Source organism: Babylonia areolata, chromosome 10 (assembly GCF_041734735.1).
Source record: "Babylonia areolata isolate BAREFJ2019XMU chromosome 10, ASM4173473v1, whole genome shotgun sequence".
Lineage (NCBI taxonomy): Eukaryota > Metazoa > Mollusca > Gastropoda > Neogastropoda > Buccinidae > Babylonia > Babylonia areolata.
Window position 1 is genome coordinate 11,118,113 of NC_134885.1, and position 20,371 is coordinate 11,138,483.

At 40.7% G+C, this 20,371-nt stretch overlaps 1 protein-coding gene across 1 annotated transcript; it reads right to left on the bottom strand.

The window, feature by feature from the left end:
• Positions 1-204: 204 nt before the first annotated feature.
• LOC143286773 (NSFL1 cofactor p47-like) lies at positions 205-20,214 on the bottom strand. Its single transcript, XM_076594547.1, has 11 exons — positions 20,082-20,214; positions 19,067-19,215; positions 17,850-17,939; positions 16,691-16,765; positions 15,348-15,495; positions 14,717-14,826; positions 13,216-13,353; positions 7,355-7,483; positions 5,069-5,128; positions 3,994-4,180; positions 205-1,989 (listed from the first exon to the last, which is right to left on the bottom strand). The coding sequence occupies exons 1-10, from the start codon at positions 20,181-20,183 to the stop codon at positions 4,048-4,050; spliced, it is 1,134 nt and encodes a 377-aa protein (XP_076450662.1). The 5' UTR covers positions 20,184-20,214; the 3' UTR covers positions 205-1,989; positions 3,994-4,047.
• Between the last annotated feature and the right edge of the window lie 157 nt (positions 20,215-20,371).

Sequence of the window (20,371 nt, forward strand, 5' to 3'; positions counted from 1 at the left end):
ACAAGAGGCACCTGGTGAATCTCTATCAAGCTTGAAAGGGTCAGAATCAAAATGAGAATCCCACATGATGAAATGACAATTTTTTTATATTTTTTTTCTTTTTCTTTTATTCATCCAGTTGATAAGGGTATGTCGGAAACCGACCATGCACACAACCACTCCTCATAACTTTGCTCAGGTATTCATAAAACACTGAATCCATAATTAATGGGGCTATATCGCTTTCTTATGAAAAATTATTCTGCTGACAATATCATGTCAAGTCGATCACAATATGCCTGAAGTTTTATTTCAGGTATTGTCTCGCCAGTTTATTAAATGTCAGGCAATAGTAACATCATGCTCAGAGCCCATATTCTTACAATGAATACAAACGAGCTACGAGAAAAAAAAAAAGACAAAACCTTCACGGCTCACAAGTGATTCTTGCTATTTAAGAAAAGAAAACAACAAAAACAAAACACAGATGAAACTGAAACTGGGGGAGTTTGGGCCAGGGACTGGAAGGAGGTACTACCAATACTAAAGCATAAGTACATATTGATCCAAATAATATATGTGTTTGTTGAACCAAAACTTGTGTGCTGGAAACAACAATTCCATGTAAAGCATCCCACATCAACCAGTATTTTCACTGTTGTAGTGATATTAATAGAGATATATCAGAGTTTCAAACTGATCCTGTCTTGATCTCAACTTTCTGAATCTAAACAAAAGCTGCAAATTTTTGTGACAAGACTCCACTCTAAAACTGATTTTCAGTTATCTTTTTTTTTTTTTTTTGGGGGGGGGGGGGAGGGGCTAGTTTCATATGTACTAAGAACGGTTTCACTGCTTCACAATGTGCTGACTGCACAAGTTGATCCAAATTATATTTTTTGCTAACCATAAATCCCCCCCCCACCCCACCCCCAACACTTTAGTGAATCTAATGAAATGTGCTGGTGTGTGTTGGACAGTCTTTGCCACAATGCACCATCACTGATGTCCAAACAACCTTGGAATTTTTATCTGTCATAACTTACTTCTTTTTCCATGACTAGACTGCTCAGATACTTCATGGCAAAAGAAGCTGCAGCTTGCTAAGTAAGTCCCACTGTAACTAAATTTTCAGACAAGCTGGCAGACAAAATTTTAAATGGTGCTGTCAACTGGAATGTTTAGCAGAATCATTGTAGTAAATAACTACCTTCCAAAGCAATAAACACACTGACGGTGTGGTTAGGGTCATTCTGTGTAGTTTGTTCAGTTTCTTTCCTTTTATAAATGCGGACAAGAAACAGAATGTCATGCTTGCTTAAAACTGCAACTTAATCGGCAGCCTAAACACTAATCTGGTGATGAACCAGGATCGACCCAAGAAATTTTTTTAAATGGACCTGGAAGCTGAAGAAATAAACTGTTCATGATCTGGAAACATGGTTTGACTGGATGATTCACACCCCTGAGGAAAGATATTTCCCCCCCCCCCCATGCTTCATCTAAATTTGGTATTTCCCAGCGAAAGTGAATTTCTTGACGTTTACCATGGACACACACACACACACACACACACGCCAAAATCAGGCTTATTACAAAGACTCACTTTATTGACACACAAGAGCCAAAAACCCACAAAACAAATAATCATATTGTCATGGTATGTACAAAGCGCTATATCAAGTCTTCATACATACTGATCACTCACACACATGAGGGAAAATGCTGAGGAGAAACAAAAACAAACCAACGAACAACATTCCAATGACCAGGAAAAAAAAGAAGAAAAAAAAAAAGCGCCATGAAAACAAGTCACTCCTAAACACTGAACTGAGAGCCAACACATGGACCGACAGGCTGATGATGGTTCCCCCTCCTGTGTCTGCACTGGAACGCACATTCTGTGAAGACTGTTGTTTCAGCGCAGTCGGTGAGTCACAGCACCCAACTGCAGTGACAGTCTGCTTCACGGGTTCCATCCACACAGACCTTCAGTCAGCGGGTGGCTGCCTGCACAGGCAATGACACAGAAGCATAATCAGCAATATTGTTTTATCTACTATTGTTTTAGTAATGCTGCACTGAGGTGTGAATGGGTACCCGACTTCGGTTGGGGAAGATTAAAAAGGTGGAAGGACAGGATTGGGCCTTGCCTTCTTATGGCGAACCCTGGACACAGTGGGTGTGAATTCACTGCCCTGACATCCGTTTTAGTCTATAGGACCTTTAGCCTAATTTTAGCAGCAATACATATGATAGAATATGAATATGAACCTGCGTTACATGAACAAACAAACATGTTTGCCTGCGTGAACTGGATTCAAACGAGTTTGTGATCATAAAATTCAAAAATCTTTATTAAAATGTCTCAAATACCAAATGCAAATAAAAATAATGTCTCAAATACCAAAGGCAAATAAAACTAATGTCTCAAATACCAAAGGCAAATAAAACTATCACATTGGGAACCCAGAAAAGCAAGGTATTCTGAGTGCCAGTTTATGACCCTTGCACAAATCTTCATCAGCTACACGGACAAGAACAGTGATTTCAGATAAAAACTTTTTTTCCCAGATAAAGAGAGGGGATGGGTGCAACAGCTGAGTGGTTAAAGCACTGGACTTTCAATCTGAGGGTTTGAATCTCAGCCACAGCTCCTGGTGGGCTTAAGGACAGAGATTCTGCCAATCTCACAAGCCAACAGCTGTGCAGATATTCTAATGCCTGAACCACCATTAAAACGTATGCACACACATGCAGAAAAGCATATGCTAATGTTAAAGATCCTGTAATCCAGGTCAGCACTCAGTGGGCTATGGAAACTACATCATACCCAGCACGCATATCACTGAAAAGGTAAGTATGACTGCCTTCAGGATGGGACAAAAATGTAATTCATGTAAAAACCCAACCACACAGGTGGATGAACATGGCATACGCAGCCCACAAATAAAGAAGACGAAGAGGAGAGGTAGCAATACAGTAAACGAGGGCACCAGACACACACTCACCACTCTCTTCCATGCCGCCTCCAAGCCCACAAACAAAGGAGAGAGAAAGAGAGGTAGCAAAACAGTAAACGAGGACACCAGACACACACTCACCACTCTCTTCCATGCCGCCTCCAAGCCCACAAACAAAGGAGAGAGAAAGAGAGGTAGCAAAACAGTAAACGAGGACACCAGACACACACTCACCACTCTCTTCCATGCCGCCTCCAAGCCCACAAAAAAGAGAGAAAGAGAGGTAGCAAAACAGTAAATGAAAACACCAGACACACACTCACCACTCTCTTCCATGCCGCCTCCAAGCCCACAAACAAAGGAGAGAGAAAGAGAGGTAGCAAAACAGAAAACGAGGACACCAGACACACACTCACCACTCTCTTCCATGCCGCCTCCAAGCCCACAAAGGAGAGAGAAAGAGAGGTAGCAAAACAGTAAACGAGGACACCAGACACACACTCACCACTCTCTTCCATGCCGCCTCCAAGCCCACAAACAAAGGAGAGAGAAAGGTAGGTAGCAGAACAGTAAACGAGGACACCAGACACACACTCACCACTCTCTTCCATGCCGCCTCCAAGCCCACAAACAAAGGAGAGAGAAAGAGAGGTAGCAAAACAGAAAACGAGGACACCAGACACACACTCACCACTCTCTTCCATGCCGCCTCCAAGCCCACAAAGGAGAGAGAAAGAGAGGTAGCAAAACAGTAAACAAGGACACCAGACACACACTCACCACTCTCTTCCATGCCGCCTCCAAGCCCACAAAGAAGAGAGAAAGAGAGGTAGCAAAACAGTAAACAAAAACACCAGACACACACTCAATACTCTCTTCCATGCCGCCTCCAAGCCCACAAACAAAGGAGAGAGAAAGAGAGGTAGCAAAACAGTAAACGAGGACACCAGACACACACTCACCACTCTCTTCCATGCCGCCTCCAAGCCCACAAAGGAGAGAGAAAGAGAGGTAGCAAAACAGTAAACGAGGACACCAGACACACACTCACCACTCTCTTCCATGCTGTCTCCCACACTGTTTTAACCCCCCAGTCCGCATGAGATCACTTGAGCCGCTGCACGATGACGGCATTGGCCAGCTTGGCTTCCTCCAGTGTCTGGCGTTCGTCTGTCAGCTCTTTGTTGGGGAATGTCGTCATAAGAACAAAGCTGGTGCTAGCGTACTGCCCATGGGAACTGAGCAGTTAAGGCAAAACCCGCAACACTTTGACAGTTGATTGACTGACATGGGTACTTATCTAGCACCTATCCTCCGTCAGAGACCAAGCTCTAAGTGCTTTACAAACACAGAGACATTTGTACAACAGGCTGCCTACCTGGGTAGAGCAGAATGACAGCTGCCTTTGGGCACTCATCATTTGCTTCCTGTTTAATTCAGTCAGGGTTCACACATCACATGTATAACACTCTTATTAAGAGTCTTAACTGGAAAAGTAACAACAATATGGTTCACAGAGTTTTGATTTCCTAACTCTGCACTTACATACAAATCTCAGAATACACAGAAATAGATTAGACATGCTAAGTTAGACATGCTCACTAAACACACACAATTCAAACTTGTGTACGCATACAAACACACACATGCATTCATACATTTTATCCACACGCACACACACACACAAAAGTTACAGCAACACTATTTCAGATTGTTAAATGAAACATTATGAGCTTTTAGGTGACTTAAGTAAATTGGAACATCAAATTCTGGAGAAGAAACAACAATCATGCTATAAATTGAAGACGTTTCATCATCCATTCACAAAATAACATGTTACGCCACCTGCTGAATACACTTAAATGGACCATACAATCTATAAAATGAGATACTTCAACCCCAGACTAAATAGTATATGGCACATTTCATACAATTCAGACACAAGTTAAACAGCAAAAGAAAATGAGGTAATAATTTGGACACCTATTCACTTTCCATCACCAATTTGCAGTGTACAAATACACATACATGTGTAGCCTGCATTCCAGGCCTGTACACATACACCTCTCCTCAGAGGTTTTCTGAGATGATCAAGTAAATATGTTCGAACAGTGTGAAAAGGATACGATACTATGTGAGTTCTGATATCCCCGACAGTGTGTGTGAGGTTGAATTTGGCCACCATCCTGCAACAGAAAAGATGTAGCATGCTTTCACAAGTAGACAACAGATCCACACTCAGATAAATACATACAAACTGAACCATGGTACAGTAAGAACCAACTGACAGTGTTCGAAAGCAAGAAACACCCCTCATTCCACTACAGGTACGAGATAACTTGTACCATGATTACTTCCCCTGTGGACCGGGCACAAGTATTCTCAAACCAACACACTATTCTTATTTCGTTTGTTCTTGCTTGGTAGAGTTGGCATTCTCAACTGAACCGGAATCCGTTAAAATGAAGCTTTGTCTGACCAATTAAATCAACAATTTTCCGTTGATTTTTGTTGTTTCAGTGAACCATCTTGCTTTTTTTGTCTGCAGTGGTCTCATGTAGTGCTGGTCCACGGGAGTTGTAGCAGGAATATAACTGTGGGGTAGAATGAGTTAAACTGACATGATTTCATGGATTTAACTTTGACAGATACAATTCCGATTATACAAAAAAGAAAAAAGACAAGACAGACAATATGAATACAAATGTAGACAACTAAGGGTAGCTACCATAAACTTCAAACTACAAACCAATTTTTTCTCTTGACTTAACCCTCTCCACCTCCTAAACAAGTGTGTCTCATTTCTGGACAGAATTTGCAACAGAACAAGCAGGGACTTTCAAGCAAAAATACCGAACAACACAAACAGTAAATGAAAGGAGGAGATCATTTGGTGTCTTTAGGAAATATACTAAAAAGTGATCAACATTTGCCACACAGAAAAAACTAACTATTCCCCTATTCTTGCAGTCAGTTGATGGCGAACAACCAAGACGAACACCAACAAACAACAGACCTTCCGTCAACAGATGCCAACGCCATATTTTAAACATCAGATGGCCAGAGACCATATCAAAAGCCTGCCTCTGGAACAGAACAAACCAGGTGCCCATCAGTGAGGAGATCAGGAGGAGGAAATTGGGCTGGATAGGCCACACCCTGCGAAAGCTGCCAGATGACACCACAAGACAGGCACTTGAATGGAACCCCCAAGGAAAGAGGAGAGTGGGCAGACCAAAGCAGACCTGGAGAAGAAGCACGGAGGATGAGATGAAGGCAGCTGGATGGACATGGACCCGGCTGAAGAGGGCAGCCCAAAACCGAGTCTACTGGAGCAGTGCTGTAGCAGCCCTATGCTCCACAAGGAGTCAAGAGGAATAAGTCAAGTAAGTCAAGCAGTCAGTTGACTGCAGAACCTACATCTGAGATGCTGAGAACAAAGTTTGCATCCTAGGATCCGGAGTTTAGAGTGAAGGTGATCAAACTTGGGGTTGAACGCTGTTGTTGACAGTTGAAAAAAACACAATAGGGCACCACTGAGGCAAAAGCAGATGATGGAACAGCCGACATACTTTCGCTTTCGCCAGAACCAGAATTTGGTGCTGCAACCTTCATCTTGAATGCTAACATGTTGGAAGAAGCTTGTATACTTTTCTTATCACGTTTCTCAGGGTTCTCAAATGAATACTGACGAGTGCAAGTCATGAATGAGAAAGTCTGTTTTCCTCTTTCTTTTATTTGTCATTGCAAAAGTCATAATGCTAAGAATCTGTACCATGTCAGTTTTGTTCAGCCATGGTTTGCTACTTAACAAGTTATTTTCAAAATTCATCAGGCCGATCGTAATTTGAAAGCACCCAATACACAAGTGCACTTATTTCTAGGATATTTCATGAAAAAACACAACAACCCATAAACAGGAGACAGCACTTTTTTCCCCCCCAAGTGTCTTAGATTAACAGACATGCAGACCAGCAAGTGTCTGAACCCCGTGTATATACATGCAGAAGATAAAATAAGCATGTTAAAAAGGTTCTGTGATCCGTAGAGTGTTTGGCGATTTATGAAAATGCCCCAAAAACATGCACCAACCATAACACAAATCATCAGCAAGTTAATGTTGGCTGTGAAACAGAAAAACAAACAAACAAACCAGTTCCTCAAGTTTTCAACAAACCATCAGGACTAAGGGATTCCCCCAACTTTGTTACTCCTCGTGTGTAACGACCATCTATTGTTGTAAATAAAAGTTCAGGCTGAAAAACGCTGCCCCAAAGTCTGGTCAGACGCATGATAAAAGACGCATCATTACACGCTGCAAAAGTCGACACAATCTAACGACTCTACGGTTTGTCTAGCCCTGCCATCCCTCCACTCCCACATCCAGCCCTCCACCCCAGCCCTGTCCTGACCGTTGCCCGTCGGCCAGTCGGATCTGAAGGGTGGTGACGGGTTTCGATGAGTCCACGTCGACCTGAGCTGCCGGGGTTGCAGCTGCGCTGGCACCTGAAGAGGGAGTGGTCACCACTGCCGGGGCTGGGCTGTGGACACAGTCGGTCAACACTGTATTGTATGTTATTGTATTGTACTGTATTGTAATATTATATTGTGTACTGTATTGTACTGCATTGTATTGTATTCTGTTGTGTTTTATCATGTTGTATTGTACTGTATTGTGTCGTATTGTAGCATATAACTCTTTTTTTTTAAAAGTATTTTTTTATTCACACAAAGTTTAATACATTAACTCTTTCACCACCATAGGCGACCTTAATAGACAACAGTGCACTGCCACACAAAGGTTAACACATTAACTCTTTTACCACCATAGGCGACCTTAGTTGACTTGACAGTGCACCCCACACAAAGGCTAACACATTAACTCTTTCACCACCACAGGTGACCTAAGTGGAGTAGACAGTGCATCGCCACGCGAAGGCTAATAATGAAATCTTTCACCACCACAGGCGACCTTAGTGGACTAGACAGGGCACCACAACACAAAGGCTAACACATTAACTCTTTCACCACCACAGGCAACCTTAGTGGACTAGACAGAGCACCACAACACAAAGGCTAACACATTAACTCTTTCACCACCATAGGTAACCTTAATGGACTAGACAGTGCACCGCCATAAGTGACGTTTAGTCAATATTCAGGGGTCATGTTAAAAGGACTGTTTTTCACACTGTAACAAAGCTTAACAGCTGAAGTCACTTCTTCGCCAATAGAACAATGACTAACCTTTGCTCCCTGTTTGAAGTGAACAAGTACATTGTGTTGTTTTGATATGAACAAAGTCTGTGACTGAGAGCATCGCATCTAAAATATTTGGTGCTGGGGAGTGTTTTTCACAGAGACTTGGCAGTGAAAGAGTTAAAATGAAAAAATAAACTTGGTGCATTAGCAAGTAAAAACACAATGATGCTCTGAATACTGACAATTCCACATCAACATAACGTTGGCAGAACAATACATATTCATGAACACATTGTTCCATGGTGATATTGTATGGTTTAGTTTTGTGCTGGACATATGTTTAGTGCCCATTTTTTGCACAAATTAGTTATGTTCCACAGCTGTGTTAAAAGCACACTCCTCCACTTCATATGCTTGTTTGAGACCTTCTTAGAACATTTGTGATGTCAGCTTTACTTTGATTCTATACTTGTACACAAAGAATTTGGCTATCAATAAAACATGTGAGAAACATCCATCAGCTTTTGTTTTGCAATGTCCTAAAAGCACCAATGGATCATCAAGAGCAAGTCTATCACAATCTAAACACTATTCTTTAAAATATCTTACAAACTCTTGTTTTAAAAAGTTGTAGATGATTATACTCCCAACAATAAATAGGAATTCTTCTTTCTTTTTTTCCCCCCAAAAATACACATTATCTTGAGTATTCATTTAGAATAAGTACTACAAAACAATCAAGTTGTTTCCAGAAACGCTTGAAAAAGTGAACTGTAATTCCATCTGTTCTTGGGCTTTTACCATTTTTTGTGTTTTTTGTTGTTGTTGAAAATCACAAAGGCCCTGGACATTAGCTGAAATGATTGAAATGCTAGAAATTAATAATTGATAGTCAAGATATGTGTTCTTATGTCTTCCCTTCTGCTAATAAACATAAAACAAAACTGTATTGAATGTACTGAACGTGTAGAACGCTACCATTGTCTCCATGCGCAAACTACCATGCACTGAAAAAACAAAACCAAAGAATCCAAGATACCAAAGAAAGAAAGAAAGAAAGAAAGAAAGAAAAAATCCCCAAACCCCCCAAAACAAAGAAAATAACAACAATGAACAATGTATTTAAAAAAACCACAAAAAACACAAACAGAAAATGTAAACTGTGGCATTTAGTTGACTTACGAAGTCAGGAGCAGATCTTTACTGGTAGGGTAGACAAAAAAAAAAGAAAAAAAAAAGAAGTTTCAGTCATTCGGATGAAACGATAAACTGGGGTCCCCCGTGTAGCATGCAGTTAGTGCACGAATAAGAGCGCATGGCAACAAAAAGGTTACCCATGGCAAAATTCTGTAGAAAGAAACAATCTGACAGGAAAAAAAATGAAACAAAAAACAACAAACTTTCAGGCAGAAAAAAGAGGGGCTGCACAGTAGCCACATACTCTCCAAGGGGAGAGCAGCCCGAATTTCACACAGAGAAATCTACTGTGACAAAAGAGAAATACAATGAGGCTATGGAAAACATGTCAGTCGACATGTCGGGGAGCTAATGTGAACAATGAGGACATGTTAGGGAGCTAATGTGAACAATGAGGACATGTTAGGGACATGTGGAGTGATGGCCTAGAGGTAACGCGTCTGCCTAGGAAGAGAGAGAATCTGAGCGTGCTGGTTCGAATCACGGCTCAGCCGTCGATATTTTCTCCCCCTCCACTAGACCTTGAGTGGTGGTCCGGACGCTAGTCATTCGGATGAGACTATAAACCGAGGTCCCGTGTGCAGCATGCACTTAGCGCACGTAAAAGAACCCACGGCAACAAAAGGGTTGTTCCTGACAAAATTCTGTAGAAAAATCCACTTCGATAGGAAAAACAAATAAAACTGCACGGAAAAAAAAAAAAAAAAAAAAAGGGTTGGCGCTGTAGTTTTGCGATGCGCTCTCCCCAGGGAGAGCAGCCCGAATTTCACTCAGAGAAATCTGTTGTGATAAAAAGAAATACAACTGCAAAATAATGTGAACAATGATTCCGTGGAAACAGTCAAAAGTGTCAGGGAGCTACCGTAATCAATGAGGCTGTGGAAACAGTTGGTCAATATGTTAGGGAGCTAATTTCAACAAAACAGACACATTAAGGAGTTATTGTAAACAATGATTCTGTGGATACAACCATGTCAGGGAGCTAAAATAAACAATGAGGCTATGGAAATAGTTGGTCAACATGTTTGAGAGCTAATGAAAACAATATGGACATGTTAGGGAGTTACTGTGAACTCCTTCTTCTTCTTTGTTTGTGGGCTGCAACTCCCACGTTCACTCCTATATACACGAGTGGGCTTTTACGTGTATGACCGTTTTTACCATGCCATGTAGGCAGCCATACTCCGCTTTCCGGGGTGTTTTTGTTAACAATGAAGACATGTCAGGGAGTTACTGTAAACAATGAGGCTATGGAAATAGTTGGTCAACATGTTTGAGAGCTAATGAAAGCAATATGGACATGTTAGGGAGTTACTGTGAACTCCTCCTTCTTTGTTTGTGGGCTGCAACTCCCACGTTCACTCCTATATACACGAGTGGGCTTTTACGTGTATGACCGTTTTTACCATGCCATGTAGGCAGCCATACTCCGCTTTCCGGGGTGTTTTTGTTAACAATGAAGACATGTCAGGGAGTTACTGTAAACAATGAGGCTATGGAAATAGTTGGTCAACATGTTTGAGAGCTAATGAAAACAATATGGACATGTTAGGGAGTTACTGTGAACTCCTTCTTCTTCTTTGTTTGTGGGCTGCAACTCCCACGTTCACTCCTATATACACGAGTGGGCTTTTACGTGTATGACCGTTTTTACCCTGCCATGTAGGCAGCCATACTCCGCTTTCCGGGGTGTTTTTGTGAACAATGAGGACATGTCAGGGAGTTACTGTAAACAATGAGGCTATGGAAATAGTTGGTCAACATGTTTGAGAGCTAATGAAAACAATATGGACATGTTAGGGAGTTACTGTGAACTCCTTCTTCTTTGTTTGTGGGCTGCAACTCCCACGTTCACTCGTATATACACGAGTGGGCTTTTACGTGTTTGACCGTTTTTACCCCGCCATGTAGGCAGCCATACTCCGCTTTCGGGGGTGTTATTGTGAACAATGAGGACATGTCAGGGAGTTACTGTGAACAATAAGGCTGTGGAAACAGTTGATCTGTATGTTAGGGAGATGATGTAAATAATGAGGACATGTGAGGGAGTTATTGTGAACAATAAGGCTGTGGAAACAGTTGATCTATATGTTAGGGAGTTGATGTAAATAAGGACATGTTAGGGAGTTATTGTGAACAATAAGGCTGTGGAAACAGTTGATCTATATGTTAGGGAGTTGATGTAAACAATGAGGACATGTTAGGGAGTTATTGTGAACAATAAGGCTGTGGAAACAGTTGATCTATACGTTAGGGAGTTGTTGTAAACAATGACATGTTAGGGAGTTATTGTGAACAATAAGGCTGTGGAAACAGTTGATCTATATGTTAGGGAGCTAATGTAAACAATGAGGACATGTCAGGGAGTTATTGTGAACAATAAGGCTGTGGAAACAGTTGATCTATATGTTAGGGAGTTGATGTAAACAATGAGGACATGTTAGGGAGTTATTGTGAACAATAAGGCTGTGGAAACAGTTGATCTATATGTTAGGGAGCTAATGTAAACAATGAGGACATGTTAGGGAGTTATTGTGAACAATAAGGCTGTGTAAACAGTTGATCTATACGTTAGGGAACTGATGTAAACAATGAGGACATGTTAGGGAGTTATTGTGAACAATAAGGCTGTGGAAACAGTTGATCTGTACGTTGGGGAGTTGTTGTAAACAATGACATGTTAGGGAGTTACTGTGAACAATAAGGCTGTGGAAACAGTTGATCTATATGTTAGGGAGCAAATGTAAACAATGAGGACATGTCAGGGAGTTATTGTGAACAATAAGGCTGTGGAAACAGTTGATCTATACGTTAGGGAGTTGATGTAAACAATGAGGACATGTTAGGGAGTTATTGTGAACAATAAGGCTGTGGAAACAGTTGATCTATACGTTAGGGAGTTGTTGTAAACAATGACATGTTAGGGAGTTATTGTGAACAATAAGGCTGTGGAAACACTCAGCCAACGTGTTAGACAGCTAATGTAAACAATGAGGCTGTGGAAACACTCAGCCAACGTGTTAGAGAGCTAATGTAAACAATGAGGCTGTGGTGGAAACCGTCAGCCAACATGTTAGGGAGCTAATGTGAACAATGATAGGTGCCATTGCCATGTGGTCAGAGGGTCCTTGGTTCGAATCCCGGTCATGGCACCTGGTCGGTGAAGAGTGGAGATTCCCCCCCCCTCCCCAATCTCCAGGATCAACAGGTGTGTAGAGCTGCCCAGCACCTGAACCCCCTTTGTGTGTGGGTATACACGCAGAAGATCCAAAGCACATGATAAAGATCCAGTAATCCATGCCAGCGTTCAGTGAATCATAGAAACAAAAAAATACCAAGCATTAACCCTCCCGTCCCCCTGAAAATGGAGTATGGCTGCCTAATAGGCAAAGTAAAAATGGTCATCTTCGTAAAAGCCTGCTTGAAAACACTTCTTCTGCATTCATGGACTGCAACTCCCATGTTCACTTTATGTACGAAGTGGGCTTTTAAGTGTATGACTGTTTTTACCCTGCCATGTACACAGCCACAATCCATTTTCAAGTGTGTGCATGCTGGGTATGTTCTTGTTTTCATAACGCACTGAATGCTGACATGGATTACAGGATCTTTAATGTACATATCTGATCTGTATGTGTATATACACAAAGGGGGTTCAGGCACTTACAGCTCTGCACATATGTTGACCTGGCAGATCGGAAATATCTCAACCCGGTGCGCCGAAACCAGGGACTGAACTTGGGAAACTCGGAATCCAGTGCTCTAACTATTCAGCCACCACACCTGTCCCTTGTACAAAACAAGTGAACGTGGGAGTTGCAGCCCACAAAGACAGAAGAAGAGAAAAATGAACACACGTTCCACAGTGACCCACCTGCCGAGCATGTGTCCCTCCCCAGTGAAGGCCTTGACGGTGACTTTGGGTTTGACGAAGTCTTCAGTGCGATGGTCTTCCATGCTCAGGTTCACCTCCCCGCCTTTGGCCATGCGGATCAGCTCATGCGGAACCTCCCTGCAACATCAGCAAGAGGAGTGATGCCCTGGTGACAGCACGCCCGCCTTGGAAGTGAGAGAATCCGAGAGCACTGGTTCAAATCCCACACTCGCCAGTATTTTCTCTCTCAACACTTAACTTATATTTGTATTTCTTTTTATCACAACAGATTTCTCTGTGTGAAATTCGGGCTGCTCTCCCCAGGGAGAGCGCGCTGCTACACTACAGCGCCACCAATTTAAAAATTTTTTTTCCTGCATGCAGTTTCATTTGTTTTTCCTATCGAAGTGGATTTTCCTACAGAATTTTGCCAGAACAACCCATTTGTTGCCGTGGGTTCTTTTATGTGCGCTAAGTGCATGCTGCACTCGGGACCTCAGTTTATCGTCTCATCCGAATGACTAGCGTCCAGACCATCACTGAAGGTCTAGTGGAGGGGGAGAAAATAGCAGCAACTGAGCTGTGATTTGAACCAGCACGCTCAGATTCTCTCGCTTCTAAGCGGATGCGTTACCTCTAGGCCATCACTCCACATACAGAGTATAAACATAATAGAGTGATGCCTTAGTGGTAACACAACCGCCTTGGATGCGAGAGAATAAGAACATTCTAGAACTTGAGTGGTGGTCTGGATGCTAGGCATTTGGATGAGATGATAAACCGAGATCCCGTGTGCAGCATCCACTTAGCGCACATAAAAGAACCATGGTGCTACATTGCAGCGACATGCCCTCCTTTCACTCAGAGAAGTCTGTTGTGATAATATCAATGTAATTCAATCCAGTACAATGCAGCGCGTAAGGAACACCTTCAAAGACTGACTGGCTGTAAAGACTGAGCGGAAACAGTGAAGGAGACACACAGAGTATCCATCTGCAACTTCCCTTTCTTGGTAAGCACATGCGTGCACAACCTAAGCAGCATGAACAACACTGTTTCCCTCTGCAGAACACAACACATACACAAACAGGAGTATAATTCTAGTATCCTGATGACACACATATTCACAAACATTCAGATCTACATATGGTATGAACAATGCACAAACATTCAGATCTACATGTGGTATGAGTAATGTTCACCTCACAATGTACACATGCATCTAATTCAGATATAAACTGTATATGTAAATTCATTTTGAAAAAAAAATGTATATGCAAAACTAAAAGGAAAATGCAGAAGGGAAGGCAATATACAAAGGAGGTCACCAGCCACACCTATCTTCAATTTCTCCACAAAGGACAGGGTTGTGATTTTCACAGGTCAGGAATCAACCCCCCCTGCTGAAGTCTGCACCAGTAGGGCCATGGTATAATATATGAAATTAAACGTTTTATCCACCTCAGCCAAAGCACACAAAGTGAATGCCAGATGGACCTACCCCCTGCGTATGCTCTCCAGGAAGTCCTTGTTGACTGAGTCGTCGTACGGCCTCAAGTCCCCAGAGTCTATGCTGAACCCTTTCTTCCACATCTTCAGTGTCATGTCCACCTATAGAGACATCAGTGGAATCATTTTACAAGACTCAAGAATGGTTTACTGTCCATACTCAGGTACAGAAAGTCACTGTTCAACGTGACCAAACATTAAAGTGTAAGAGATAAAGGTAAGTGTCGTGTAAGTGAAGGAAGTATGTACATTAAAATACTACACATGCACACACACACACACATTATTCTCCTCCCATCTCTAACCCAAACTCATCCATGCTTCCTAGTAATTGTAAAAAAATATTGCACAACTGAGAGGCACCAACTGTGTTGCGAAACAGGAAGATAACTCTCCTTTATTACAACAAGAAAACAAAAAAAAATCTTGTAGACCCCAGTGGGTCATACTTTGAAACTACACTGGTCATGTTTCACAATATCGCATTCGTCTTTGAGAAAGGTCTATGCCTACTGAAAACTTGGATTTCTTTTTTTCTCTTCTCATGATCATGACTTTTTTGTCACTTTTTTGTCGCGTTTCTTGTTCAAACACCAAAACCACAGATGAGCAGCAGTACCAACCTGGCGCCTGGGGGCGGCTATGCTGGGCCCAGCCACAGATTCTAAAGGCCCTTCTGTCTCTCCTAGGCGGTACCCTGTCCCGTGGAAAGCTGAGGAGCGACTGGCACTGGCAGTGGCAGCACTGGATTCCATCTCTTCTGCGCCGTGACTGTGGATCATCAACCTTTTTCAAACTTTGCAATTCAAAGTTTTCTATGTTAACATTACAAAACATACACACATCCAAATAATCATACACAGGAAGAAGGGAGGAAAAAAACAAGACTGAAAAAAAAAAGAAGAGATATATATCAAAATTAAATGAATAAAAAGAACCACACACACACACACATCTACATGAATATACACATTTTTAAACACACAAAATTACACCATGATCATAAACACATAAAATGTACATACACATACACGCTTGAATTTGATAACTTTGGGGTTGTATTTTACATTGTCATTAGACTATATATCGTCTAGTACTGTAATGTAGAATATAGAATTTATCTAAATCAATAATATGATTGTACATCATGTAGTTGAACATGTATTCATCACTTAAGTTTGTAGAAAGAAAAAAACCAGGGCTTTATATGGAAACCATCTGATGATAAAATCATTATGAGTAAAGTTTCGATCATAAACCTTCCGTCGATCATACCACTTCCCTTCCCATTTTTTCATGGCACTGAACTAGCCAAGTACAGCAAAACAACAACAAAGTCAGCAACTGAATTATTTTCCTCTGGTCATAAGGACCGACTGGATATAAACACCAATATCTGTATCAATCATGCTATTCACTATCTAAAGAAATATGTCTGCATAAATAAACTTCTCTTTCTCTTTTTCGCTCTCTCTCATTCTCTTTACCTTGCAGCACTGTTAACTTTTGTTGATGTAGCCCATCCATGATTAAAAATGAATATGATGGTTTGATGTGGTTTTTTTTTTCTTTGTTTTTAAAAACCACTGTCTGTTTCAATCACAAATGCATTATTTTCTTAATATGCGTAAATAAACTTCTCTTTCTCACTCTTTCTTTCTTTCTCTGTGCTTTGCATTACTGTTTATTTTTGTTCAATGACTTATAAATGAATGTAATGCTTTGATTATGTGTGTTATTTCCGTGTATTATTTTCTCCTTGTACTTTAAGCAAAAAAGCTTTTCCTTGTGTTGTGTTTTTTGCCTCTCTTGCAGTCTAAAAAAAAGAGGAAAAACAACGCTGCTTACTCCATGCCCCTCTGAAAACAGAATTATATAAATTATATATCATACATAAATTCACAATGTGCACTGTGTAAGGTTTCTGCTCAGCCTTTAGTGAACAGAGGGAAGTATGCAGACTCACTCTCTGGCTGACTGGAACAGGTCCGACACAAAGGCATCGTTGTTCTTCTTTTTTGGTCCCAGGACTTGCTGCCCACTGGATTAAAAACAATAAATGAGTCACAATTTAATTTTTTTTTTTTTTAAGTATAAAGATCTATGCAATTCAAACTTATCTAAATTTTTTTTTTTTTAAATCACATACACAAACACAAATGCACACATGTTCCTAGAGCATATATTCCTTTTTTTCTGGACATACATGCAAACACATGTTTACATGTCTCCTCTTTGTAAGTTTTTTATTTTAAATTTTTTTATTTATTATTCATTCATTTGATTTGTTGTTGTTGTTGTTGTTGTTGTATACACAAATTTCATGGTTTCTCGTGAAGAAAGGCAGTCCTCAGATCCTCTCTTTTACGCTGAGAAAATGCTTTGTGTGGTGTGATGACCCAGGTAATTACACTATCAATGTGTCATAATATTCATTGTCAAAGACAGCATCCCCCTGCAAAACTATTTTTGTAGGTCTAGCTTGTTGTCATTTGCAGGCAAACTGTCCACAATTTTCAGAGTCTGAAGTGGCATTTTTCTCTCTACAGACATGAATAATGGTTGATCATTCCTGAAGCACCCCTCCCCACTCCCCCATGCATCCACCTCCTCCAACCTCCCCACGCCCCTCCGCCAAACTTGTAACTATTTAATAAAGTATTTTTACTTCTTTGTTTTCAAATTTCTGTGTTGAGGATGGTTCTAAACAAGACGAATCAACAGGAAGATGACTTGGTGTTATCATACTTTGACTCAGCTTTTTGCTTTAAAAAAAAAAATAAAAAAAATAAAAAAAATATTGTGCCAACTACCTAAGTTTATTATTTTATTTAATTTATCGTTATCATTTTTTTTATACTAAACTTGTATCATAAAACTTGTCTAGAATGTGAGAAAACAAATGGTTTTGGAACATATCATGAATGAATGAACACAACATGTATAACATGACTGCTGGAATAAAAAAAAACCCTGTGGATTCACAGGTTAAAAAAAGTCATGCTGGCTCAACTTTTAAGTCACTAGAACATAGCACTGAAAAAGCTACAAAAGCCCACAGTCTGCCTGCGAAGAAACTATTCACAGGGCAACAAGAGATAAACTGTGCCAGCTGAAATACATACCTTCTCTCTGAACCCCCGGCATAAAATGCTTGACCCTCCTCATCTGAGCTGGAGTCTTCCTCTCCTCGCAGACTGTCGATGGTGCCAAACCTGCCAAACATCTTCACATGCTGAATCTAACGAAATGATTCTTTTCCCCTAATTACTATGTTAGTGGAACCCTGTTACTTGTGTTAGGATTTTTGTTGTTGTAGTGACCTTGACCTTCTCCAGAACAGTAGAAAGGTTTTGAAAGGTTTACAATCTGGTTTCAACCAATCATTGTACCATGTTTGATGAAGACTGGACGAAAATGAAAGGATTTCTTTCATACTTCTACTCCCCCACCCCCCAGCCCCACCCCTGCCCCCCACCCGCTCACTATCCTATGTTCTGAACTTGAACATTGATGTATATGCATGACTTTTGACTCTAAAGATGTTGAATCAATCAATAAATCAATAAAAGTTACTATCATATTCTATAGTGATCTCATCTCTCTTCCGTTTCCATTAATTAATAAGCCAAGCTGTGATCTTGACCTTTGACCTGTACCACTGAATTTCAACAGAAATTAACCTGATACCATTGTCCAAAACAATACCACTTTAAATGAATTAAAGAAAAGTGATGTAAGATACAAGTCCCATTATACATTATTTTCAGTCTTGCCAAGTGATGACTCACATTTGACCTCTCACCCTGATCACTACATCATTAGAAAAGGAAAGACTGGAAAGGTCTCTTTCATAAAAGGAATTTTTCTCTAGTTTGGTCCCCATTACCATTTGTACCAACTGAGAAAACTGTAATGCCTAAATCAAAGTTTACGAATTGCACACACAGACACACAAGACAGGGTGATTACAAAGAGGCTGACAAACTTATTATTTTTGATAGATTTGGAACGCTTAATAATAAACAGAAACACATTTGAAACTTGTTAAAGTAACTTGTTAAAGTAATAAGTTATATGTTATAAGTTGAGTACTACAAATACTAGTTTCTTATTTTCACTTCTGCTTTCTGTTTTTTTTCCGCTCCTGTGCGGTCAGCTTAAACAAATGATGACATGTACAACCAAGTGACTGAGACTGTAAGACTAAGATGAAGTGGCATCAGTAAAGTAAATCAAACAGAAACTTTTGCTAAAAGGAAACACAATATAATAGATTTATGAAACAAACCATTACCATTTATGTACATGCCATGATCACTCAGAGTATTATAGTACTTACCTGCCACCCTTTGGTTTTGAAGTCTTTTTCTTTCTTTGGAGGAGCTGTGGTTCAGGTTCCACTTCCTCCTCCAGTTCCTCCACATCAAGTGGGTTGGCTGCGCTTCCCTCATCCTCCTCATGCTCTTCATAGAAATTTGCAATGGCCACCTAACACACAAGGTGCTAGTATAAATCATAAGAAAGAAACCACCACACACGAAGACAAGTTTCAGTTTCAGTAGCTCAAGGAGGCGTCACTGCGTTCGGACAAATCCATATATGCTACACCACATCTGCCAAGCAGATGCCTGACCAGCAGCGTAACCCAACGCGCTTAGTCAGGCCTTGAGACACGGAGACAAACAATAAGTGATACAGTCACACAGCCTTGGGTTGACTCCCTTGACCTGACAGACCAGTGGATCAGGTTTAGGTATAGATAAGGAACCTGCTCCTTCCTTTTAAAAAAAATATTCTAAAAAATCAGAAATGGTGTACATACATATGACACACAAGTTTTTATTTTAATTTATTAACACTGTATAGAGAAGTCAACAGGGTTTGACACCTCGTTGTAACTACAAGTCATGTACAGACACCAAAAGAAACGCACTGCATACACACATGAATGCTCACAATGTATCTTTATAATATTAGAACATGGCTTCATATCAACATCCAAGGATTTAACCCATCTAATTTTTGAGCAATCAAATTCTGCATAAAAAAAAAATTTTTTTTTTGTTGGGTTGTAAAACTTGTATACTGAAGGCAACTGACGATACAGGCGAGGGTGTAGCTAATTACTTCCGTTTCAAATTGAATCAAACAATGAAGGGACATGTTACTGATAAACTGAACATCAATGTTGGTATTTTTATTGCACACACTGGTCAGACAAAAGCGACATCAAAGTCACAAACTGTCGAAATTGTCGACTCATTCAGTTTTAACTACTGATCGAATAATTGACATCACAATCGGGGTAAAATAATGTCTGTCATTTTAATCAATAAAATGGTTCAACATAGTACCTCCAGGTTCCATGCAGATGATTCAAGGTGGAATCTAGCCCTGTCCTGATCAACGCCTGTTATAGAAGCGAATTGGTTGAGAATTTCGTCTCTGTCAGCCATCTTCTTGCTTGCACGGTTATAGACTCTGTGAATAAAATGATTGAGGAAGGGAGACTACTTCCAAGGCACCATACAGTTTCGGCGAACACTGATCTTGACCTGTCAGTGGTCAACCAAGTTGTTGGAAAGTTTCGATTCGATCAGTGAAGCATTGAATGACGCGACAAAATCGACGGTTTATGACTTTG